The 25,980-nt window shown below is 36.0% G+C and overlaps 1 protein-coding gene across 7 annotated transcripts in view; it reads right to left on the bottom strand.

The window, feature by feature from the left end:
* The window catches only part of GK (glycerol kinase), an 80,869-nt gene that overhangs the window by 27,185 nt on the left and 27,704 nt on the right, over positions 1–25,980 (bottom strand). For 4 of the 7 annotated variants that reach the window (XR_014020073.1, XM_081277796.1, XM_081277792.1 and 1 more), the window contains exons 5-13: positions 19,882–19,965; positions 16,380–16,456; positions 14,215–14,352; positions 12,207–12,316; positions 11,721–11,787; positions 10,578–10,595; positions 8,561–8,596; positions 8,113–8,180; positions 577–619 (exon numbers count right to left, since the gene is read on the bottom strand). Coding sequence is in view for 6 of the 7 variants with exons in the window: in XM_081277796.1 (XP_081133922.1) it covers positions 577–619; positions 8,113–8,180; positions 8,561–8,596; positions 10,578–10,595; positions 11,721–11,787; positions 12,207–12,316; positions 14,215–14,352; positions 16,380–16,456; positions 19,882–19,965 (641 nt within the window). In the remaining variant the exon portion in view is untranslated. The remainder of the gene's footprint in view (positions 1–576; positions 620–8,112; positions 8,181–8,560; positions 8,597–10,577; positions 10,596–11,720; positions 11,788–12,206; positions 12,317–14,214; positions 14,353–16,379; positions 16,457–19,881; positions 19,966–25,980) is intronic. The other 3 variants (XM_081277793.1, XM_081277794.1, XM_081277797.1) reach the window with 3 other exon arrangements.

Here is a 25,980-nt window from a genome sequence, read left to right as displayed (position 1 = left end):
CTGTTGGGAAGGATGGCCCTCTTTTTTTTAAAGAAAGAGTGAGAAAGAATTTTGTAATATTTATTTTTTAGTTCTCAGTGGACACAACATCTTTGTTTGTATGTGGTGCTGAGGATCGAACCCGGGCCGCACAGATGCCAGGCGAGCGTGCTACCACTTGAGCCACATCCCCAGCCCCAAGATCAGTGTCTAGATTTCAACTAACACAATTAAAAGCACACACATAGGGGCTGGGCTTGTGGCTCAGTGGTAGAGTGCTTGCCTAGCATGCGGGAGGACACTTGATTCTCAGCACCAAGTATAAACAAACAAATAAATAAAGGTCCATCAATAACTAATATTTTTTCAAAAACACACATACACATACATTGAAAGAACATAAAATGGTTCTTCCTACACAAAAATCATTCAAATGTCATGAGTTTCATCATTTTTATTGAACTCTAAGTTAAACACTGATAAACATTAAGTAAAAACTTAAGTCTCAAAAGTCAATTAATAGCAAATTATATTCAAGCATTATTCATATGAACTTAAAGAAGACTGTCAATCTTTTTATTTAAAAGAAAAACCAACCTTATGGCCTGTATTACATAGTAAGAAACATCCTGTACCATACCTATAAGTGGAAGGAAAAATGAAGAGTATGACAATTTTATTTAAAACAAATGATAAAGTATTAACAATACAAATGATCTAAACTGACATTTAATTTAGTACAACAGAAGTCATTATATTAAAAGTTTTAGGCAAGTCCTGAAAGCTACCAAGTATCATATACCCTTTATGGTAGAATGTTTCAGAGATCAATCTAGAAGAAAATTTACTTGATATAATGGAACAAAAATGTAGCTATAGTATTTAGTACTTGGTCATCACCCATGGCTGTGTTTACTTAAAAAAAAAGATTAAATTACAACAAATTCTGTGTTTCATTGCAGTTATGTTACTAAGTCATGTGGAATAAAGCATTATCACTTAACAGCCACTCAACAATGGAGTTCACTAGCTTAGCTCTATCATTAATAGTTATTTATTTTTTTTTTAAAGAGAGAGTGAGAGAGGAGAGAGAGAGAGAATTTTTTAATATTTATTTTTTAGTTCTCGGTGGACACAACATCTTTGTTTGTATGTGGTGCTGAGGATCGAACCCGGGCCGCCCGCATGCCAGGCGAGCGCACTACCGCTTGAGCCACATCCCCAGCCCCTAATAGTTATTTTTAATATGCATTTTTAAAATTCTTTTTTAAGTAGGATACATTTTTTTAGAGAGAATGAGAGAGAGAGAGAGAGAGAGAGAGAGAGAATTTTTTTAATGTTTATTTTTTAGTTTTCGGTGGACACAACATGTTTGTTTGTATGTGGTGCTGAGGATCGAACCCGGGCCGCACGCATGCCAGGCGAGCGCGTTACCGCTTGAGCCACATCCCCAGCCCCAGTAGGGTACATTTTGACATAACCACAAAAGCATGGAATATAATTTGCTCTAATTCAGTCCCTAGAACTTACCCCTTCTCCTTTCTCCCTCCCCCTGCTTCCCTCACTCTACCCTACTGATTTTTCTGTAATTTATATATATATATTTAATTAATGTCTTGATATTGGGATGCACTGTGCTCCATTCAGTTTGGTCATATTCATTTTATTGTGCTTCCCTTTCAATAAGTTAATAAACTGAGAAATGTCTCTATCTTCTGGCAGGGTAAGGAGACTAGGAGCAGAATATGGAAAAGTGTAGCTGAAAAGCCAGGACAAGAGCAGCATAGAAAGACAAACTATTCAAGGTCTACATTTCCCATTCTTTCTGAAGGAGAGGGAATTATAACAGTGGTGGCATAATCAGAGCCAGAATGCAACACAGGTGATAGGGAAGAACGGAATTTCCTCATGGCAGACTTATCAGTATAAGTTTTGGACTCTGCAACAAGTCTGGCACTTGACAGTAATGAGTAGTTTTGACTTGTGCCAGGCAGATAAGCAGTCCTAACTGATACTAGTAAGAGTCATAAAGAAACAGTTTTAAACTGAGATGGGGTAACAAGGGTAACCGATGACTCTGCCCAAGCTTGAGATTCCCTCCCCTCAAGCCTTGCTGATATGCACTGAGCTACCACAGTTCTCAGCTGGTGACATTCCAGCAAGTGGGACAAGGGATAGTACTCAGTCTAGGGGCTAGCAGAAGGGTCCCGACAGAATTTACTATCAAACAGATTCATCAGCTGCATTTGTCTTGTGCAACAAACGTGAACCAAAGGCAATTTTTTCCTAATAAACATTTAGCCCAAGGTAATTCCATCTCTTCTTACCCAGACTCTTGGCTTGCTTGATGAACAGGTGACACATTCAAAGAGCACAGCAGTAATGAATACCCAATTTTGTAAAGACACTTGCCAAATAACACCAGATACAAGTAATACATTTACAGGGGGCTGGGGTTGTGGCTCAGCAGTACAGCTCTAGCCTCACACATGGAGGCCCTGGGTTCGAACTCAGCACCACATAAAAATAAATTAATTAATTAAATAAAGGTATTGTGTCCAACTACAACTAAAAATAAATAATTAAATACATTTACAAGTGAAAACACAAATAGCTGTACCTTTTTCTTGCCAAATTGCTTAAAAGGCTATATTGTATATTCCAAGTTAATCTCTTAATAAAAATAAATAGGGCTGGGGATATAGCTCAGTTGGTAGAGTGCTTGCCTCGCATGCAAAGGTCCTGGGTTCAATCTCCAGCACCACAAAAAAAATTAAAATAAAATAAAATCTAGTTATCATTTCATGGTGTTTTTTTCTTTTTTTGGGGGGGGGTAGTACTGGTACTGAGATTTGAACTCAGAGGTGCTCTACTAATGAGCTACAACCCACACTCCTTCAAAAATAATCTTATTTTGAAATAGGGTCTTGCTAAACTGCCCAGTCTGTCCTCAAACTTGTGATCCTCCTGCCTCAGCGGTTTGAGGCTAGAATTACAAGCATGTGTCATTCATTTCACGGGTTTTTTTTGTGGGGGGGACACTCGGGATTGAACTCAGCGGCACTTGACCACTGAGCCACATCCCAGTTCTATTTTGTATTTTATTTAAATGAGTCAGGGTCTCACTGAGTTGCTTAGTGCCTCACTGTTACTGAGGCTAGCTTTGAGCTAGCAATCCTCCTGCCTTTGCCTCCCAGGGGCTGGGATTACAGGTATGCACCACGATGCCTAGCTAATTCCATTCTTTTTAAGGGAAAAGCAGGTATCAATTTAGTGTCCGGCTAAACACCCTATTTTTAAATTTTTTTCAGTTAACACTCTTTGTTTGTTTGTTTCTTTATTGGGTGGGGTTACTGGGGATTGAACCCAGGGTGCTTAACTATTAAGTGATATCCCCAGCCCTTTTTTATTTTGGGACAACGTCTTGCTAAATTGCTGAGGGCCTTGATAAATTGCTATGGCTGGCTTTGAACTTTCAATCCTCCTGCTTCAGGCTCCTGAGCCACTGGGATTACAGGCATACACGACCATACCTGGTGGCTTAAACACTCTTTATACTGAATAGTTGTGTATAAGTGTTGAAGTGAATTCTTCAATTAATATACTTAGTAATTATAAGTTTTATCAATGTATGAAGAGATTTTTTTGGTACCTTTAGACTGTAGCTTTCAAAGCAGTACACGGGCAATTAATTTCCTCTTAAATTATATTATTCTGTCTTCTCAGTCATCAAACACATGTGAAGCTATCAGCATTTATGTGGTCTACATAACTTGTCTCAACATTGTACCATTTTAAATATCCCAGAAATATATCTGATTTTTCTAATTCTGCAAAGCTAAAGAAGATGGCACACAGGGGCAGGGCAAGTAGCCTTGAGCAAAGCTGGGAGGGAGGTAAAAGACAGTATTATACTAGTCAGTGTCCCTAGGGAGAGGAGGTTGTCTTCCTAAAAAAATGTAATTTTTTAAAGCATTTATTATTTACTTTCAGTTAGACACAATACCTTTATTCCATTTATTTTTATGTGGTGCTAAGGATTGAACTCAGGGCCCTGCATGTACCAGGAAAGCACTCTACTGCTGAGCCACAACCCCAGTCCCTGAAAAATGTATTTTAATATTCAAAGAATCCATGTTCTTTCTAGAAAGATTGGGAAATACAGCTAAACTGAAAGACAAATTAGAAGCAGCCACAATCTGTTCTCCCACCCTAAATCAGTGATGGGCTTTCCATTAAATTCTGTGCTGCCTCTCATTTTCTCCCTGCTGAGAATGGGAAAGATTAACTAATTGTTCAACCCTAATTTTTCCAGCCTCTTAGAACTTCATTCTGCCCATCATCTATCTACCATGTATTTTACAACTTCCATCTGTTCTCCGCTCAGACTCCAAAGGAACATTCTGTGGTCTTATTATAACTTAAAAATAAAACCAAAATTCCCAAAATGTTCAATAATTCTGTGAATGCCACAAACTTTGCACTTCTGTCACTATTCCTAAATGGTTGCATTTCTGGAAAACACATTCCATCATGTCTCTACTCACATCTCTTGTGACCATTTACAACTTAGCTTCCATCTTGAGCATTCTACTAAAACTTCCTTCTTGGAGATAACCAAATGAAGATCTAATTTCTACATACAATGGTCTGTTTTCAGTTCTCAGCCTCCATAACCTCTTTGTAGTACTCTGCATTGCTGACCATGCCTCAGTTTTAAATATCCCTACTGTGGTTTTCCACACTAATGAATACTGTATTCTACGTTTCTGAGTTCTCTATTCTGGTGCCTAATTGTCCTAAATATCTCCTTGACCTGTATACTTATTCTTGGTAATGTCACCTATACCTATTACTTCTTTATAGGGGAAATTTTTTAAAAATCTCAACTTTCATATTGAACTTTTTGGGGGGTGTTTGGGGATTTGAACCCAGGACCTCATGCATGCCAGGCAAGCACTTTACCACTGAGCCATATCCCCAGCCCTTTATATCAAACTTATTTCACATTTTTAAGTATTTGTGATATATTACCTACCTGTACCACAAACAGTAATACTCCTAACAGAAATTTTTCTACATGGACCTATTCCTTACTTTGGCTAAGCCTAACCACTTTGTCCCAGGACCTAGACTCCATAATTAATTTCTGCAGTGTTATGCACATCTACCTACAGTCTCCTTCTGTGTCCTCCTCTGGTGAGTCCATATCCTCATCACTGGGATACTATAGTGGCTTCTTCCTTGGCCTCTTTGTCTCTTTTTTCTTGTTTCTCCTTGCTTTAAGCCAGGACTGCCATATAATTAACTGAAAGTTCCCACCATCTCTCTACACACTTCAAAAGTTTCCCACTACGTATCAAGAAAAAGCTTCTTGGCTTGAAATTTGGGGCTTCATAACATGACCCTAATTCCATTTTCTACTACCTTACTCTAAGGTTCTCTACATTCTCTAAACTAAGACTTCAATTTCCCTATTATCATTGTTCAATGTTTTCTACACTCTCCAATATTGCTCATTCTGTAAAACATCTTGTTACTAACATAACCTTTTTTAAAAATTTTAATATTTATGTTTTTAGTTTTCAACAGATACAACATCTTTGTTTGTATGTGGTGCTGAGGATCGAACCCGGGCTGCACGCATGCCAGGCGAGCGCGCTACCACTGGAGCCAAATCCCCAGCCCCTAACATAATCTTTTGTGACTTTTCCTCTCTTGCTTTAAAACCCAATAGCATGCTGCATGTGGTGGTGCGTGCCTGTAATTCTAGCTACTCAGGAGGCTATGGCAGGAGGATGGAAAGTTTAAGACCAGCCTCAACAACTTAGTGGGAATTTGCCTTAAAATGTTAAAAATAAAAAAGGGGACTCTGGCTGCAGCTTGGTGACAAGATGCCCCTTAGTTCAATTCCCTACTACTGACCCACCCCCCAAGGAAAGAAAATAGAAAAAGAAATCTAAAAGCATTACTTCTAATTTTCTTACAGCACGTAAGTTCTGATTGATATATAATTGTGTATCTGTGTCCTCTCTCTCAGAGGAAAAAAAAATGAAATCTAGGGTTTTACAATTTGTTATTTCCCTCCTCCAACCTGTAGTAGCAACAGAGGTACTCAAACATGCACTCCTTAATTTCACTGATTACACTTAAGGATATGGCTGATAATGCTTAAGGGGGAGAAAAATAAAGAAGGAAAAATAGGCTATTTCATTGAGTCCTTACCATGTGTTATCTACTATGGTAGGCACTTGACATACAGAGACAGCATCTGATTTACTAGCATTAGTGTTCCTGGCAGAGGAGGAAATAAGGCAAAAATATCCTCATTTTCTATGACTCCTCAAACAGCTGCCTGAAACTAGGATTCGGAGAATATGTTCCCTTACTCAAGCTGACGTAAGCGCTCCTTGATCGTAACCTTACCAAGACCTGCAAAGAATTTTCATATTTCCCCATCCCCAACAAATTTTCACATAAATAATGCTATACTCGTTACGTGAGGACTGATGACCCTGCTGGACCACTGGGCTATAAGAACATTTATTAAAATTGTTAGACATTCTATTATTATGATGATGATGACTATGATTATTATACCAGGGATTTAACCCAGGGGCACTTAACCACTGAACCACATCCCCAGCCCTTTTTTTATATTTTAGTAGTAACAGGGTCTCATTGAGTTGCTTAGGGCCTCGCTAAGTTGCTGAGGCTGGCTTTGAACTTGTGATCCTCCTGCCTCAGCTTTCCCAGTCAATGGGTTTATAGGCGTGAGCCACTTACCCAGCCATTCCATTATTCACTGAAGTAAAAACTGATGAGAAAATTAATAAATCATCATGAGAACCATTAAATATAAAGAGTCTTTTGCCTCTTGCTAGGTAAATAGAAATCTTTTCCACACATGGACAGTAAAGTATGGAGGGTAAGAGCCCCAGCTAAGGAATGAGATGACTGGGATGCAAATAATACATTTCACACTCATTGAATGTGTGGTGCTGCGTAAATTAGTTCTCTTATTTAATTCTCAGTTCCCCAATCCATAAAATTATAATCATACAATATGTATGGATGAAATGATATAATGTCATTTAAATATATGGAACATTATATATAACCCAATAGCCATTGGCTGAGCCTGTGTTATAATCAGTATTATTTCAGCCTTTGGGGCATATCTATTTCTGTTCATAAATACATGTAATTGACAAGTGTTTTCTTTAAAATTTAAAAGATTACCTTCATATACAATTAATGGTGTTAAAGAAAGAGCACCAGACTGAGAAGATGTGGGCTTGAGATCTGGCTCTGCCTTTAAGTCAAGGCTATGACCTTTCTCTGAGCATCCATTTTCTTACCCTAAAGTGGGTAAGAGGCTAGTTCCAGACTCTACACGGGTAAGTAGTAAGGAGATAAGATTAGGAGAAAAATACTCTTCTCTACTTCCTTCATTCTTTCTACTTCTTGTCATAGAAGACACTTTAGATTAGGAGTAGGGGAAGCACAGTGCCAGGAAAATAACCTTAAAAATATGAGCTTATGATTACATTGAAAACTTGAGTAGGAGTAATATGCTCAAAATTGTACCTTATTTTATGGCTCTACCTCACCTCTTCCCAGCCCTCTCTCCTGCCCCACCAATCTTCCCATAAAAAGACAAGAATACTATGAACCTAAATTTAGTTCCTGTGGAGAAAAAGGTAATAAACTATAAACTCAGATCTTTCCAAACTGCACCAGTGTGTTTGCATATGGTGTAATGCATTTTATTTGAAGGAGACGAAGAAAAACAAATGGTAAAAAGAATAAATAAATAAATAAAAAGTACACATTTGCTGGGCATAGTGGCCCATATCTTTAATTTCAGCAATTTCAGAAGCTGAGACAGAAGCATAGCAAGTTTGAGGCAAGCTTGGGCAACTTAGAGATGTAGAGCACCCCTGGGTTTAATCTTTGTTATCACAAAATAAAATAAATAAGAATAATTTAAAAACTACATATTCATATTGGAGAGAGTAAGGTATTGATTTGCAGTCTGGATGAACTTAAAAAGTTTTTCTTCCGTAAAGCACCAAAGGAGAAAAACAAACACACACCACAATGGTTTTTAAGTCTGTTTCTTAAACTCACGTGTTTTTGGCTTGTCCATCCTGGAAACACATTTGTCCCACCAAAGCAGCAGACTGGTCCCCCAGACACTGAAAGTATAAAATGATAGTAAAGAACACTAAAACAACATTACTAATTTCTTTCTTAAAAGAGTGACAGAATTTCTTTTTATTTATCGTTCTACCTATGCTTCCTGCATGTCCTCCATTTGGCCATTCCCCACATTTGTTAATACCCATACCCTACAATATAATAGGTATGGGAAGGGAGAGGTAAAATTAATTTCTTCAAAAGATTCCCAATGACTCACACTGTTACAAAAGAACAAAAATTAGCCAATTTTGTGACTCTCACTGGTTTTCTCCAGTTTAGGGAGAGGCTGACTGATTAAGATAGAGGAAGAAAACCACAACACAGAGGAGAGTGGGAAAGGAGAAGCATCAGGGAGATGTTTGGTGACAAAACTTACCCCAGATATTGGCACACCTTCCAAGGCCCCAGCTTTCTAATAAAAATTTAAAATAAGGATTATGAACAGTCACAAACTGTTGACTCTGCTAATATTATTGCAACAGGAATAGACATAAAGAGAGAGCAACGTGCCAGAGGATGTGGGCAGACAAGACAAAGCAAGTGTTTCAACTACATGAGTAGTACAGAGACAGATACTAGAAGTATACCTAGAACGATGAGAACAGACGTGGTGCTGGAGAATGAACATGGAACACTGGACTGGTAGTCGGGAGACATGGGCTCTATTCCTGGTTAGTTGGTGTTAGGGCACAAGCAGGCTGCTGAAACCTCTCTATACCTCAACTTATTACAAAATTATATGATTAATATATCATTTAAACAGCTATCAAACCAACATGGAGTATATTTTGGGGGGAAGGCTGTATTTTTATCAACTCTTCTTTCTATTCAAGTTGCTCTTAAGAAACAAGAGTATACAGGTATTAGATATTTGTTCATAGCAAACAAATATCTTCAAATTTAGATAAGGAACAGTTAAATTATGAAATGAATAATGGACTTTATTTTGATCAATATGGCCAACATTCTAGGAAGAATACTGAGATTGAAGTGGCTGGTTATAGAAACTATAAATTTAATTAAAAAATCTACTATGGCTGGGGGTTTAGCTCAGTGGTAAGCCTTTGCTTAGCATGAGCAGGGCCCTGGGTTTCATCCCTAGCATTGCCAAAAACAAACAAAAAACCACTAATACAAAGCACATTTTATTGATTTTAAGGAATTAGGGGGATTAAGAAACATAATCCTTGAGGTAATGATGATGGACCAGGAAGAGCAAATTAAAGCTTTGGACTCACTCCTCTGCCATTTGTGAGCAAGTCTCTTGGATCCTGGGAGTTTTGGGCACCCTATCTGTTAAAGTGAGGGTAAGAATAAAATCCTTCCTCATATAGCTATGATGACAAGGAAAAAAATGCCCTCTAGATATCTGGTATTATTCTATTTCTTTCATGCCTTCTGTTTAAATTAAAGACCCACTACTTATTTAAAAAAATATTTTTCTTACTACTTATTTAAAAAAAATATTTTTCTTAGTTGTTGATAGACCTTTATTTTATTTATTTATATGCAGTGCTGAGAATTGAACCCAGTGCCTCACACATGCTAGGCAAGTGCTCTATGGCCAAGCCACAGCCCCAGCCCCAAGACCTGCTACTTATATTTATTGTATATTTCTTTGAGAATCTGAACCTGGATACTAAGTAAAGCCTAAATTCCATAAAAAGGCTTAAACTAAATCAATAGAAAACCTAGGTTTTATGTCTTCTTTGTTTGTTTTGTGGTGCTAGAAATGGAACCCAGGGCCTCGTGCATGTTAGGCAAGTGCTTTATCTCTGAGTTACACCCCTAAGAATTTAAATCTTGATATATTTAAATACTACAAGAAGTCCACTTGTACTTTTGAAATTATCAAACTCTCAGCAGGATCTATTGTGTATTCAGGCATGTAAAGCACTCCTTTTTCTTCACAGTGGGGAGCATTTAAAGGATTCCCGGAGTGTCTTCTGATGAAGCATGCAGAAAAAGTGACAGTGCATTTCCAACTAACTTGTCTGAAAGTCTCCTTAAAGTATCATGTAAGATAGATGTTCAGGACATTTAAAAACTGTATCAAAATTTCCCTACTTTATGCTAAAGTCCAAAGCACATCACAACTGTGCTTTGTAACAGATAATATTAGAATCTCTCATTCCAGGAAACTACCTAAGTCTTTTATTTTAGAACCATCACTCTCAGTCTATGGAAAACTTTTTAAAGAAATGAAAAAACAAAATTAAACTCTTTGAAAAAAATCTAAAATCTGACTAAAGCTTATAATATTTTTGGAGGGTCATGAACATTCTAGATCCATATATTAAGTAAATAGACTTCCACTTGTCTAAATATAAATGGAAATGCACTGTATCTTTTCCAAATGAATGGGTAGCATAATTGGTGGGCAACCTACTCACCAGGCTATGAGAGATTTTCTATAGTCAGCACGGGGGAAAAAGGGACAGAAGCACAATATTTTAAATGCAAGAGAAAACTAGGCCAGTTAAATGTTTTCTTTCAATCATTCTCTGAAACTAATTCTCAAGAGTAGTTTCTTTTTCTCTGATCCAGTTTGTGATAGCTATGAAACCACAAAAGTGTTTTTATTATAGATAAGCAGTGACTATGTCTCCCTTAAGAAATTCCATGTTGAATAAAAAACAGAAAAAAATGAAAAGAAGAATTCTGTGTTGCCTTAAAGCTTTATAATAAATGAAACAGTTCAGAATTCTTATTCAAGCTTTGTCCAGAGCACTTAGTGTTCAACTCCATGATTAGTAACTCTATAAATGGAATTTCTAATATTCTTCACGAAATGTCTACACAATCTTTTTGCACTTCATCTTAAACTTATTTTTTAAGTTTTATCATAAATTCCACGATATTGTGCTCAAATACCAGTTTAATCCTCTTAGAGGTTTTCATTCCTCCTTTGTTATCATAGACTCTCAATGATGCTAAGCACACTTTTTGCTAAAACTACTTTTTTTCCCTGGGTTTCAATGAAAACAAAAGTAAAAATGTCCATTATGGATATCAGTTTCATTAGTCATCCCAATTCAAGACTAGATTCTCTGTTTTCAGTTTCTTCCATAAATTTTTCTCAGGCTAAGAATATAATATATAACAATGTTTTGGCTATTAAAAGAGATTCAACAGAAAAAAAGAACACCATTAAAATGTGAACAGTCATTCTCTAAATTAAAAGCAGACATCACAACTACAAAACAGTTATTTGGATTGAAAGAATAAACTGGCTCAAACATTCCCACACCACTGTTCATACTTAAAAAATACTAATATTTTTCAAAGAAAAGCCAATTAAAGTTTATGAATATCAAATCAATTGGTAAGAAGAATTCTAATGTTTTTAGTTATAAACTATTTAAATAATACTAAATTCTTAGCTAACATACTACCAACTTGCACAGCAAAGTCACAAATCTCCAAACTATAATACAACAATATTGGCTGCTGAATTCTGAATGGTAAAGTTTTTTAAAAAAAAAAACAAAGTTCCCTCCTCCATTTATTTTATTTCATTTTTTTTTTTTTTTTACCATTAGGCCATAGATCTCAGAAGAACTCCGAACATTGGGAAGAATTTCCATTGGAATTCCAAAAAAACTGAAAAAGAGTAAGTTTGGGTATATAACAATTTTAAATAAACATCTAGAAACATATGTATATGTTCAAAGAAAAATTTAAATTAGAAAATGGATATATTTGAGTATAGAGAGTAATAAAATATACTTGAATATTCAATAATCTAACTTTATGCAATAGAACCAATAAAAATTTAAGGGCACACATAAAACCAAAGAACATTTCTAGAAGGACCAAATCCATGAAGAATAGTTAATTTGGCCTCTTTATTGTACATGCATGCCTCTCTTAAAAAGACACAAAACATAAACTTGGCATATTGTAGTTGAAATATCAACTGTTAAATTTTAGTGCTTCACTGACATCTGAAAATAGTGTGATTTAGGTTATAAATAGGTAAAGTATTGGGAAAGCTATCCTTGGGACAAAACACAACTCACTCGCAGAGCTCTTTATCCCATTCCAAAGAATGAATGTTGAAAAGCATTGTCCTACTTGCATTCGTTACATCGGTACAGTGGACGCCTCCATTGACTCCTCCTGTCAAACTCTAGACAGGATAAAAAGCCAGGTTAAATTTGTACTTACTTCCTACTTAATTCACACATTGTTAAGGGCCACAATCAGCAACAAAGCACATAAAACAAAAGAAAGAAATGTCTCAATTATGTAGCTTTTTAGTTTTCAACAGTGTCCAATGGAAATGAAATAGAAACAACGTACATAATTGCAAAATTTCTAGTAGCCACATTAAAAACATAATAATATGAAATTAATTTTAATAAAACCCTAGATTTTATTTAGCCCAATGGATCCAAAATATCATTTGAGCATGTAATCAATTAAAAAATTGATACTGAGACATTTTACTTTCTTGTTTTGGGCTAAGTATTTTATACTCATAGTATATCTCAATTAAGACTGACCGCATTTAAAGTATTCACAGCCTCATGTGGCTCATGGCTTACTGTAATAGTGCAACTGCAGTTAATTGATGGTTTAAAAAATCAGTTTTGTTTTCCTCTTATCTTTGGAAAATTCAGAGTCTCGTTAAATTTGGCTGGGTGAAATAAATAGAAATATCTGCCTCCTAAAGATTTTTGAGAGCCCCATGTCACTGTTGCTTTATTTTTCTCTTTTTTATGACAATTGGCATTGGGCTGTATCTGTACTGACCCAAGCACATATTCTGAAAGTGGAGTTTTAAACTGTCCATGTTAACACCCTCCCACTGGAACTAGAAGCAATGCTATCTTCCTTTATGCAGAAGCAATATGAGATAAAAGTGAGTAAACGGCATCCCACCTGGGTAAAACCAAGATGTGCTCCCTCCAGTCTCCTGCAGTTCACAGTTCTTACTCTTGTCTCACTCTAGTTCAAGACATTGTCAGAGCTACTCATTCAATTATGACTCACACATGGAAAAACACCTGGCCCAGAGCACAAAGCCCAACTTGCCCCATCCAAGTATAGGAGAAGGCACCTCTTTTTAGAAGTGGTTCTGAAAGACCTGCTCTGTGGATCCAGCAAGTGAGATTTGGGACAAAATTCCCTTGAAGTTCCCCTGTAACCTTACATATTTACAAATAAAATATTATGTCTAGGATTTGCATTAAAATTATCTGCAGGAAGAAAAGAATATATGGGTATCTTTGAAACAAATAGTCCACAGGTTGATGATCACTGTCCCTGGCTCACAGTTGAAGTTGTTCATTATACTACTGTCTATATTACTCTTGGAAATACTGGAAAATCATCATAAAAATAATATAATGAGAGGGCTGGGGTTGTGGTTTAGTGGTAGAGCACTCGCCTAGGACATAAGAAGCCCTAGGTTCAATCCTCAGCACCATATAACGATAAATAAATAAAATAAAGGTATATAAAAATATTTTTAAAATAATATAATGAGGGAGAGGGAGAAGCACCACAGGACATGTACTTTTAAGATACCTGTTGGAAATATTTGAAGTGTTAAGTTTTACTTGTCCATGTTCAGCATAGGCAAAAAGATTAACAGAAATTTCCACTCTGATTTACCTTCATATTATGGCTTGATTACACAAAAGACATCTGTGTGATGTTGAAAGCGAATGACAAAAGTACCCTAAGTGTTTTGTCGTGTTAAATAGCTATTTCTTCTTAAGAAATGGCTAGTGGCAAAGAAAAGAAAAGCTATACCTAAATTACTTATCCTAAAAATAATAGATATATGAGATATGGTTTGATAGTTGTCCACCATTTTCACTGAAATAAGGCAAGAAAAAATAAAGAGAAAGTAGACAAAAATGACTCTCAAACAGAGACTGAAATGTTCTGCTGCCTTAAGTGGTTTTTGTCAGGAATGCTGCTAACTAAATTTTAAAATGTGGTAGAAAATACATAGGCAAGGCAGTCTAAAAATGTTGTGAAAAAAATCTCCCACATATACATTATATTTAAACATACCCAAATAAGCCATGAATCAATGGTCCCAAAAAGAGCTCTATTTTCTTCAACAGCCTTTTGAACTTTTCTCACATTGTCAAGGAGCCAACGAAGTTTCACTGCACTGAAGTAAGTGCTAAGTGGAAGGCCTGTCTTGGACTAAAACAGTTATGAAGTTCGGTCAGAAAATTAAATTTATAACAGTTTTAAATAAAACCTCCAAACCAAAGAACTCAACAAATCACAAAATATTCACTGGTTCTAAAGGCAATCCCATTGTATTATGAATGAAATACTTTTCCTATCTCATGGCACAGGAAGCACGTTCATGAACAAAGATCAGAGTGATTATGTTTGAGTTCAAAGAACATCCACGTAGCAAAGAGAAAATTAAATGACATGATGTCCTATAATTAGATACTGACAATGTAGATGTGAACTTCTGCAATACATTACCATCATATGTAGAACCTAACCCAAAACTCTGCAGTTTATTTTACATTTCACAAAAATGATAGTTAACCCATTCACAGAGACTACATTAAATCATAACTACATCGAATCATAAAAATGACTATAGCTGGAAAATTTAATTTTTTCCAACACGAAACTTAATAATAATATATTTGTTTATATACACACATACACATATTCAAATAATATAATATAAAATTACTGGAAACTAAAATAGAACTCAAAGCCACACCAGAGTAAAGTGACACAGAATTGCTCTGTGTAACAAAGTAGCTGGCTCAAGTCAGCAAGTACAGTGAACAGAAGGAATGTGGATTGAATAAAAGGCTAGAGGTAATAAATAAAGGCTAAACTTCATAATGAAATCACAGTCACAGATAGGATAGTGATTAGTTTACATATGGGCTTATCAATCTTCCTTGAGAATGGATCAGGTCCAATTCTTATTTCTGTTGGAATATTTACTAACAAATTTATTTGCAAATGCTGATTAAAGTTAAGTGGTTAAGAAAATTCATACCTAAAAATAATACAAGTATCTTTCCCTTTGATCTCTATTCTCATTTAGCACCTAACTGCTGAAAGTGATAACATTTCCCCTTCTTACCTCATGTTTCATAAGAAAACTCAAACCAAAGAATTTACTTCAATGCAACCTACAAGTTAAAGATCTTAACTCAAGGCTTCCTAGCTTTCCTAGAAAAAGGATCAATGCTCAGAAATAATGGAAGAAAATAACTTATGGAAAAATTATTATCTGACTTGAAGGACCAAGGGTCATGCCATAGGATGACCCAGGAAGATTCCACAAAGTCAAAAGTGAGATAGTATATAACATCTCATTTTTATGATGAAGGCAAGAAATATAAAAGTTGCCTAAATGGCAATGTAGAGAAGAAAAACATGCATCCCTTGAAGCAGAGTGAAGCTGCAGGTGGGAGTGAGGATTAGGCAGAGTGACAAAAAGAATAGAATAGGAAATGGGCAAGGGGTTTTTCAGGAGGAGCCTGAAGTTATTGGGTAGGGAGAGGGGCATGGAATGGTTTGCTAGATCACTGCAAATAATGGGATTTGATCACTATTTTTGGATCCAAGAAGCAAAAGAAAATGCCTTAAGTGTCCCACTGACAACAAAAAAAGGGGATATAAAAAGAAAAAAACAGACAAAAGGGAACTTCCTTTTGATTCTAGAAGAACTTGATCTTGACCTTCCTAAGAAAAATGTCTTGCCCCAAAATTCTCTCTCCCTTCATTTATCTTAAGAGAGAGATCAACACAAGGACTGAAAATTAGGCAATTTTTATTAGCCTTCTGCATATGAAGAAAGTGGAAAAGGTGTTCAACCAAGTGCTAGAGTATTTTCTACTTTCTCCCCCTGAATCCAGACAGGAAACAATATGGATGAATTCAGAAAACATGGCTTAAATACAGAAAGCACCCCTTGGGGAATATGGCTTAAGCCACTGAGACTCATTATAATCCCCTCCAGCCTTTCAATTGGAGTATTATTTTCAAACCTACTATGGGTTAGGAAGAGAGGAAGGCAAAGACTTGATTTGGCCTCAGTTATCTGTAAGAAATATTCTATAAATTGTATAAAATAATTATCTTTTTTGCCAAAAGATATAAGGCCCAGATAGTCTTTCTGGTGAAACTGCAAACATTTTTTTAAACAAACATTCATATAGTATACTTTTAAAGAGATCTCTTACCTTGACAAAGTTATTATTTCCTGGAATTCTTTTATAAAGATTTTCAACGGTAGACTGGGTTCTTAGATCAAGCCACACTATGGACCAAAATACAATAATATATATAAAAAAACTTCATTAAAAGCTTCATAATGAAATCACTTTCAAGGATAGGAGACTGATTAGTTTACATAAGCAATTGAAATGCTATAGCTTTTAATAGACAGAAATTAGAAAATTAGAAATGAATGGGCATATTGTTAGGGGAGAATAAATTTATGAAGGAGAATTTAAAGCTTTTATGCTAAATTATAAACCAAGTTAGGAGAACAATACAAACCTTAGGCCTCTTACTTTTATTCTTTTCATAGAAAAAAATATGAAAGAAGTGCTTGGAGTATGGATTTTCTAAGCATATATGAATGCAAGGAAGACCTGAGAGCTAGGCAGTCTGGTCGGCAGTGTAAAATGCACAGCCCAGGATAATATGTGTATCTCAGAAAATTCAGTAGCAATCTGTGACAAAGAGAACCTGATCCTATTATTGAAATAACAAAATATTGAGTTTCTCGTGTATGAAATGCTTATTTACATTAAAAACTTTCAGTTGAAATGGTTAATGGAATCATGTAAAAGTCACCATTCTTTCCCTATGCTGGATTGCAAGGGGCAAAAATGGCCATTTTAAGAGGTCAACATTATTTTCACTAAATAGCTATCAAATACTTTCTGATCCCCTAATAGAAAGCTTCCTGACAGAAGGCTTGAGGAAGAGAAAGCATTAAATAGTACATACAACAATTGTGAAAGGTAATAAATACAATCGAATGAGCTTTATTTGTCATATTTAAGTCTTGTGCTTAACTAAATCTATTAATGGTCACTCAATATTTTTAGGACCTCCTAAAAAAACTCAAGGCCTATATTCTATTTAAAGGATTCCAGGGAAGATAATACAAGCTTACCCACTACACATTTGAATACTGACAGTTATTATAGTCTAGTTTTGTTCACTTTTAACTATATTACTTTGTTCTCTTCATTTAAAATCCATTCTTAACTGTGGTACATTTTAATCAATTCTTTCTAGTTACTTAAACTGTCATTTCTCTTGAGGGCCCTGTGCTTGATTCTGGCAGTGGCTACTTCCCATGAGATTTAAGTTGGGGACTTTAGAATACAATAATGGTTTCCATAGGTATAAAAAGCAGCAAGAAAAAGACTCATCACAACCAAGAAAATAAGAGGGAAAAGATGACTATGAAAATAGATGGCTTATAGACGAGATCTGCATTTGCTGCCCAGCATCTACTCCTCCTAAGTCTAGAACCAGTACCTTAAATTCTCTTTAGTAAATCAGGTCTCCTTCACCCTTAGCCTTATGGTTTACCTGAGCTTTGACCCTACCTCTAGCTCCAATATTGGGTCTGGATCTCAGGGGTTGATTCAGAAGAAAATATGTGATCAAAGAGCCCAAGAGAAAGTTATAGGAAGTCTGCAAGCACAACTCTTCCCAGCTAAGTATGCCAGTGTCTGGTGTAGGCCTGCTACCCTCATGAAGGGAGATTTCAATGTGCCCCATCAGGAGCCATCTGGGAAAAGACAGACTTGAGGGAGATCTCTGAATTTGAAATCAAACAGCACTTAATAGCACTATGCTACCCTTGGATGACTAGTTGTATTAGCAAAGTAATTCCTTTTTCCCCCACTTCACTTAATTGGAGTTTTCTATTATTTTATACTGATTGATATGGTAGTGATATCATCATAGAGGTGGCAAGATCTCTTATGCCCAGGGAACAAGGGCAATCCACTTTATACATACATACAGTGAAAGTACTGTATGACTGGGGGAAAAAAAAGTGGAACTTCCTCTCAGGCAAGCAACCCTAGCAGGTATTACTAGCATAGAAAACAGTAAAGTGGAAGAATTCGAAAAATTTTAAATTTGTGATATGTAACATTAACAGGCACATCTCAATCCTCAGTGTTTCAAACTAAAGTGAGATATGAGTTTAAAAATCAATTTAGTGGGTCTGATTGCCTAATTTAAAAACAAAATAGGATAGATTAGAATGGTAAATACCGAGTTCAGTGCACTAGATAAGATAAATATTATGAAACTTTTGTTTTAGTTATGTGGGTTGCTGAACCACAATGTAAAATATAGATCTTGCCAAAAGGACATGAACAGGGTCTGGGAATGTGGCTCAAGCGGTAGCGCACTCGCCTGGCATGCGTGTGGCCCGGGTTCGATCCTCAGCACCACATACAAACAAAGATGTTGTGTCCGTCGATAACTAAAAAAATTTTCTTTTTAATTCTCTCCCTCCCTCTCTCTCTTAAAAAAAAAAAGGACAGGAACAATACATTTGAAAGCCATTGCTCTAGCCCTTTTATTTAAGGACTTAAGCCTCTTAGACCAGTGTTTTCTCATATTTTAATAATGGACATACCATTCACCAGGAAGCTTCATGATGGGCCCCATTCCCTGAAATTGTGGGATAGTAGGTCTGGGAATGGGCCCAGACCTAAATAAGTGTCCTATCTTGAAAAACACTGCTAGACTCCATAGCAGTGGTTCACATTTAGAAAGCAAGCCAAAACCACCTGAAAAACTTTGATATCACATATTTAGGCCCTATGCACCAGGATACTGGTTACAGGCCCTAGATAAAACCTGAACCTCTGTACTTTTGTGTAAGAGGATTTCAAGATATCCAATATATTACTAAAACTTGAGAACCTCTTTCATAGGACATGTTCTTTATAATATTAGATGGGTTTCAATCTCTTAAAAAACTGATATTTTGATGGCTCCCTGAGTCCCAGTGGCTCTGTGACTCTATTGTTCCTTAACAAGGATCACTCTAGTAACTGGGCTTTTATTCTTCACATGAAAGTTTGTAGTTATGACTGACAACAGTGGTGCTCAGCGTGTTAATCCTCACCAGAAAGAATCAAACACTGCATGTGACGTCATGAACTACAAGTTCTTTGTTTGGCTTTGTCACCAATAGCTTTGTGACTTAGACCAGTCTTTTACCCTCTTGGTCTGGATTTCCTAAATACAAAATAAGGAGACCAGACTTGATGGTTTCTGAAGTCTTTCTCTTTCCATTGTTCCATGCTCACAGAAGGCTGTCATAATATTTACTTTGTTTTTATAGCCAAAGACTTTAAGGCAATTAAAATGCATGGAATGAATTAGTAAAATTGCCAAGGAGACGTGTCAGTGGTTGATAACTACCAAGCAATTCACAAATGCTCATAATTAATTGAATTAAAAACAAAAAAATTAGAAAACTCATTAAAGAAGCTAAGATGAACAGAATTAGATTTGCAGAATAAGAGATCAAAAGCCAAAGAGAAGACCCCAAGCTGGAGGACTAAGGTGCTTGTGCAAGTACTTTCTGAGAACAATCAAAAGAAGACAGATCCAGATCTGGCAGCAGCAGTCAATTTCCCCCAACACATCTGAGTTGGAAGGCTGGGACATAAGCAATAGCCAGAGCACCAATACCTGAGGAAGTACCAGCAGCTGGAACTGAAGCACCAGAGGGAACAACGGCAACTGGAACTGAAGGGCCAGGAGAAACTGGAGCAGCTGGAGCATTAGGAGAAATAATGGCAGTTCATGCTAGAGATGGCCAAGTTCAAGGTCTATTTACTCTTTTTGACCACTTAGGAACTTTAGATCAGTTGGGCAAGTTCATCAGAATGAAAATCTTTCTACACATGTTGAGTGTAGAAAAGGAAGAGATATGGAGTAGAAGGGGAAAAAAGGAAAGGCAGTCTGAACATCTGGTTCAATAGTATTTCCATTTGGATGAAGACCAGGTAAATATCTGCTTCTTATTCAAAGTGACTCTTTCCTACCTGCCCACATGCATGCATCATAGTTAGAAAAATGGCTCAGTTGATTATTGACCACTGAATTGAAACAATGCATGATGTTATGAGGGTGTACATCCCCAAGGGATGTTAGAAAGGAATGCTAAGGAGCATGCTACAATCTGTTGTGGCCATCTGCTATAAGACACAAAAGGGTTCCTTTGGGATAGCATAGGCCCAAGAAAGCACTTTCCTAGTAAGGTAGCTGGAGGTAAAGGCCACCTCCACAGAAAGAAATAGCATGTCTAAAAAGAATAGGGAATTGCTAACTTCCAAAGTGATTAGGAAAAAAACAATTGAAGGAAAATAGATACCAGGGAGTCCAGAGGATCGTACACCTTCTTCTAGAAGATATGTCCTTTATCTACAGTAAGTATATTGGAATTAAATGGTCCAGACTATCAAATGAATAAGTTAAAAAAAATTGGATGATCTGAAACATGTATGTATTAAATAAAGTCATATCCAACACATGTCAGATTTAGTACTGGGAAAAGTTTTAAGAGTGAAGAGAAATGTAGTAGCCTCAGTCCATGTGAACCATGGTTTAATTATGTAGTAATAGTACAGAGAAAGACATTATTTTGGAGTATTTAAAATAATAAACCTCACAAATTTACATAATTTGGGGATTGTCAGAACAATAGAAGGAAAAAGCACCTAAGAAACAAAATAAAAGCTAAAAATCAAACCACTAGATATCATCTAAATTACTTTCAGCTGACCAGAAACAAAGGCAAATAGTAAATCTCCACTGGGAGGGTTTGTCCTGAAGAACTTCTAGCTTGAAAAGAAGTGAAATGACTGAGAGATTCCAGCTTATGGAAACACATCTTAAGCCAGGACCAACAGTTGTACACCATCTTATCGAGTTTTCCCCATTAATATAATTGTAAAATAGATCTAACTACTGTTTACCACTTGCCATAAGTTAAATTATTAAGTTGGGTAAGAGGTCATTTGTGAGGGCTAAGACACTATACTGATGACTGTCCCTTACTTGATGACATTTTGAGAAATAGGTGGGAAAGTGTGGAGGTAAGGAGTAAGTTAAAACCTATTTCCTCAAGAGGTAGGGGTGTATGTGTGTGTGTGTATAAACACATGCACATGGGGCAGAAAGGAATCTACTTTGGCTCTTATGTATATAAAAGCCAAAATGCCAATGACAGGCCCAAGTGTAGGTGACCCCAGATAGGCTTTCCATTTCCCCTAGGAAAATGATCCAGTTATAAACCAATCACTTTACTTGGCATTCTGAATTTAAAGGCTATTGGCTAGTTCAGAACAGTAGCCATGGGTAATACCTACTGAAGTATCTTATAATCTGCCAGAGTTAAAGTACCTTACATGAATTAACTCACTGATCTTCACCTTACGCCTACAATGTCCAAACTTTAAATTTTCACAGTTTAACTGTCAAAGGAAAAGATATAGAATAGGTGGAGGTGGAAAATCCAGAATTTGAACTCAGACTCTTGAATCCAGAATTAAATATCTATGATGTGGGTCTTAAATGGGATAAAAAGAAATATTAAAGATTAAAGACCTCAATGTTGAAAGCTAAGACTTTTTTTAAATTTAAACTAGCCAGTGTTGAAGAATTCAATCACTACAAAATACAGTAGTATTACTTTTCTCAGGATTCAAGGAGTTACAAAGCTTTCAAAGAATTAGGTAATAAAAGTCTTGAATTGAGAATAAAGTTTGATGAAGCTGAATGTCCTAGATTTTACAAAGATAAAATATCTTCTCCCTTCCAAAGAGACAATAACAGCGTCCGCCCCCCCACACACACAGACACACACACACGCATGCATGCACGCACACACACACGCACGCACGCACACACACACACGCACGCACATGCACACAAGTGCACTTAGTAGTTTTAGGTGGTTTGCCATCTCTGGTTTTCTTTCTTGCTAATTTTTTTGAAACAAAATCCAGTTCTACAAAAAAATATAAAAGCATTGAGCTCAAGGTTCATTCAGATCTCACAGATGATGAGAGGTTTAATAACTGGCTCAGAATTAACTGATAAGTCAAAAAAGGAGGGCAAGAATGAACAATGTTTAAAATTTAACAGTTGCACAGAGTTATATTATAGGGAACTTTAAATCCAACATGTTAGAAAAAAACTTCAATACCATTTAAATAAGGAAAAAGTTTTACAAAGAAATTATTTTTGTGGATGGTTTTTCCAATACACCAAAAGTGTTTAACCAGTGACTCTTGTCTCACTGGATATTATCCCTTATTATGTCTGATTTTTTATGACTGATATTTTTACATTAAAACATTAATTGTGTCTGTAGAAAGCTACCATAGTGAGAGTTATATTGTACTAAGTGTACCATGTATAATAAACAACTGCAGTGGTGAGTGACCCAACCTGGCCAATAAGGGGAAATTCTTCAAAAATCCTAGTTAAGTTTGAACATTTTACTGGTAGCATTAATGAAATGAGTGTGTGTGTGTGTGTGCACATTTAAATATTATGGACTCAAGACTTCTCCCACTCTGCATTTGAATCACTTGGATAAGTTTTGTGTTTATCAGTTTAGTGTATGGTTTGAAGTCAGCAAGGCATGTAGACCACTAATAAAAGTTGAATTTGGAAGGAAAAGGCTTAGAAAATTGAGTGGGCACAAGAAATCTTTTGGAAAAGAATATCAGTGAAGATAATGCTAAAAGGGAAAGACAAAAGTTACAGGGAGACAAGGATAACTGAAGAAAGGGGAGAGAAGTCAAAGGCCTGCTTCAGATTCAGGGCCCCAAAGCTCTTGTGACTCCACCAATGAAGTCATCATATTAAATGGCTGCATTATGGCACAGTGGCACTAGATTTACCTTGTTAATCTCAGAATTAATGCATAAACTATAAAAAATACACAGAACTTCTAAAGCAAACCATCTGTACTTCAATGGACCATCAAAACTTTTCTCCTATACTTATAATTGTTATCTGTTAGAAAAGATATCAGTAAACAAACACACCTTTATTGCAATCAAGAACAAATAGCTTTTCTCAATATTCAACTTCCTCTCAACAAATCTATGCCATCCTATCCACAGTACCCTGGAATTCTTTTATCTTGATTTCCCTGTTATCATACTGGGGATGAAGGTATTTATTGCTTACCAAGGACACCCGAGTCATAGTATAAGGCCACATAAAATGTAATTTTGTTTAAAAAAAGAGAAACATTAACTGCTCCTCTCATTTTCTTGTTTGTAATAAATATTGTTCATAAGTTACTTAATTTAGTAAAAGACAAAAATGAAGAGGATGGACCTAAAGTGTCAGAAATTTACAAGAAGAGGAGACAAGGAAGAAAAAAAAAACATACAAAGAGAGTGTTGTGGACTGAAAGTTTATATACTACCAAAATTAACATCTTGAAATCCTAACCCTAATTTGATGGTATTAGGAGGTAGCCCTTTGGGAGATAATCAGGTCATGAGGGTGGAGCCTTCATGAATGGAAGTAGAGCCTTTACAAAAAGATAGAAGAAAGCTGGCTTTCTTGCTGTCTATTACCAACCATGAGGATACAAGTAGAAATGTATAAATGTACAAATCAGAGAACAGGGCCTCACCAGACACAGGATCTTCTGACAACCTTGATCTCAAACTTGTAGCTTACAGAACTGTGAGGAGTAAATTTCTGCTTTATGAGCAATTCAATCTATAATATTTTTACTATAGCAGCTCAAACTGATAGTGGAGGAGAGAGAGGGGGAGGGAAACGTACATACTATGATATAAATAAAACCAAAGTAGCTCAAAGACAAATGTATGTGAAAATCTGCTTCCAGAGGGCTGAGGATATAGCTCTGTTGGTAGAGTGCTTGCCTCACATGCACAAGGCCCTGGGTTCAATCCCCAGCATGACAAAAAAAAAAAAAAAGAAAGAAAGAAAGAAAAAGAAAAAGAAAGAAAGAAAGGAAGGAAGGAAGGAAAGGAAAGGAAAGGAAAATAAAATCTGATTCCATCAATCCCACCTTTAGAATAAAGATTCTAAAGTTTTTATATTATGATGGTATTTTTAACTGAAGACTTACATGAAGATATGACACCTTAGTATTTTCTTTGAAGAAATAAAACCAGATGTATTATCTATCCTTGCAATTACTTGGTGATTTGGTTTTCTAACTAATTACTTCTCTCTCCTCCTGTTCTGTTCCCCTTTCTCCTTCTAAATTCCAAATTCGTATCCTTAGGAACTTCTGAGACACAGAGGCAAGGACCTCTGGTTGGTGTGTATACCTGGTTTGTCATTATTTGTTTAGGGGTCATCACAGAACTTGGAACATAAAAAGGCACCTAAATTTCCATTGCATAATTTTATATTCATTCTATAGTGAATTCACATAAAATAAATTGATATGACTACATCTATTATCAACTTTCAAGTCTACATATTGAACAACCAAATTTCTAATGGCCCAGAAATCAGCTTTGATCTCAAGTCTAATACTTACCTCATCCAAAACAGCTACTTTTTCCTATTTTTTCATCCCAGATTGGTATCCCTTATATATGACTTAATTTTCTTCCAGTATCTCAGGATAGAAATCTCACATCTCTGGGGTTTTTTTTTTCCCTTCAACTTTATACCATATCCAATATGCAAACATACAGGCTGTATATTTCCTTTTCTTCATTCTCATTGGATTAAGCAACTCACTGGCATTTTTTAAAAATATTTTTTAGTTGTTGATGGACCTTTATTTTATTTATTTGTACGTAGTGCTGAGAATCGAACTCAGTACCTCATGCATGCTAGGCAAGCACTCTACCACTGAGCCACAACCCCAGCCCTCACTGGCAGTTTTAACTGAATCTTTTGCTAGATTTTATGGCAGAGAGAAAAATCTTGTCATTTTATATAACTACATACATATTTAGATTTATATGCTACTTGTGTGCACAAGTAATCCCAGCTACTCAGGAAGCTGAGGATGGAGGATGGCAAGTTCAAGATCAGCCTCAGCAACTTACAGAAACCTGTCTCAAAAAAAAAAAAAAGAAAAAATTGCTACTTGTCCTGTTTCGTATTCCCTTCCTTCTTTTAAAATATCATTCCACTTATTATATATCACTCTTCTTTTAATGCTTACAACATGCATCTTTGATAACACAAGGACCTTTAAACACTATAGATTCATTTACCAAATTCCCTTCACATAGAACTGTTACCAAATGTGTTAATTCTAAAAATGTTTTAAGCATCAAAATGAGTTATCACTTTATACAGTCAAAATCTGCATATTTACCCTTCCTAGTGGTCTGCATTCCTTCCTGAATTTCCACATTTCCATTTGAGATTATTATTTTTGTTCTTAACACTGTTAAGCTTTTCCTTTAGTGGGTGCTACAATATGAACAATGTGGTCTCCCAAAAATTTGTATGTTAAGACCTAACATCCAAAGCAATAGTATTACATAGTGGGACCTTTGGGAAGTGATTAAATCACAAGGGCCAACTTTTATGAATGGGATCAGTGGCCTAAAATAGAGGCTTGAGGAAACTCCCTTGACCCTTCAGCCATGTCAGAATACACAGAAGGCAGTTTATGAAGAAAAGTCCCTGATCAGACATCAAACTTGCTGCTGCCTTTGTTCTTCTTGAGTTTACAGATTTCCAGAACTGTGACCAACACATTTCTGTTGTTTATAAATTACCAGTCTACAGTACTTTGTTTTTGTCTTGGCCTTTATA

This window comes from Spermophilus citellus (assembly GCF_964194105.1).
Source record: "Spermophilus citellus genome assembly, chromosome: X".
NCBI classification, from domain to species: domain Eukaryota; kingdom Metazoa; phylum Chordata; class Mammalia; order Rodentia; family Sciuridae; genus Spermophilus; species Spermophilus citellus.
The sequence above is the reverse complement of the archived record's forward strand: the minus strand, read 5'-3'. Positions and strand labels throughout refer to the sequence as shown.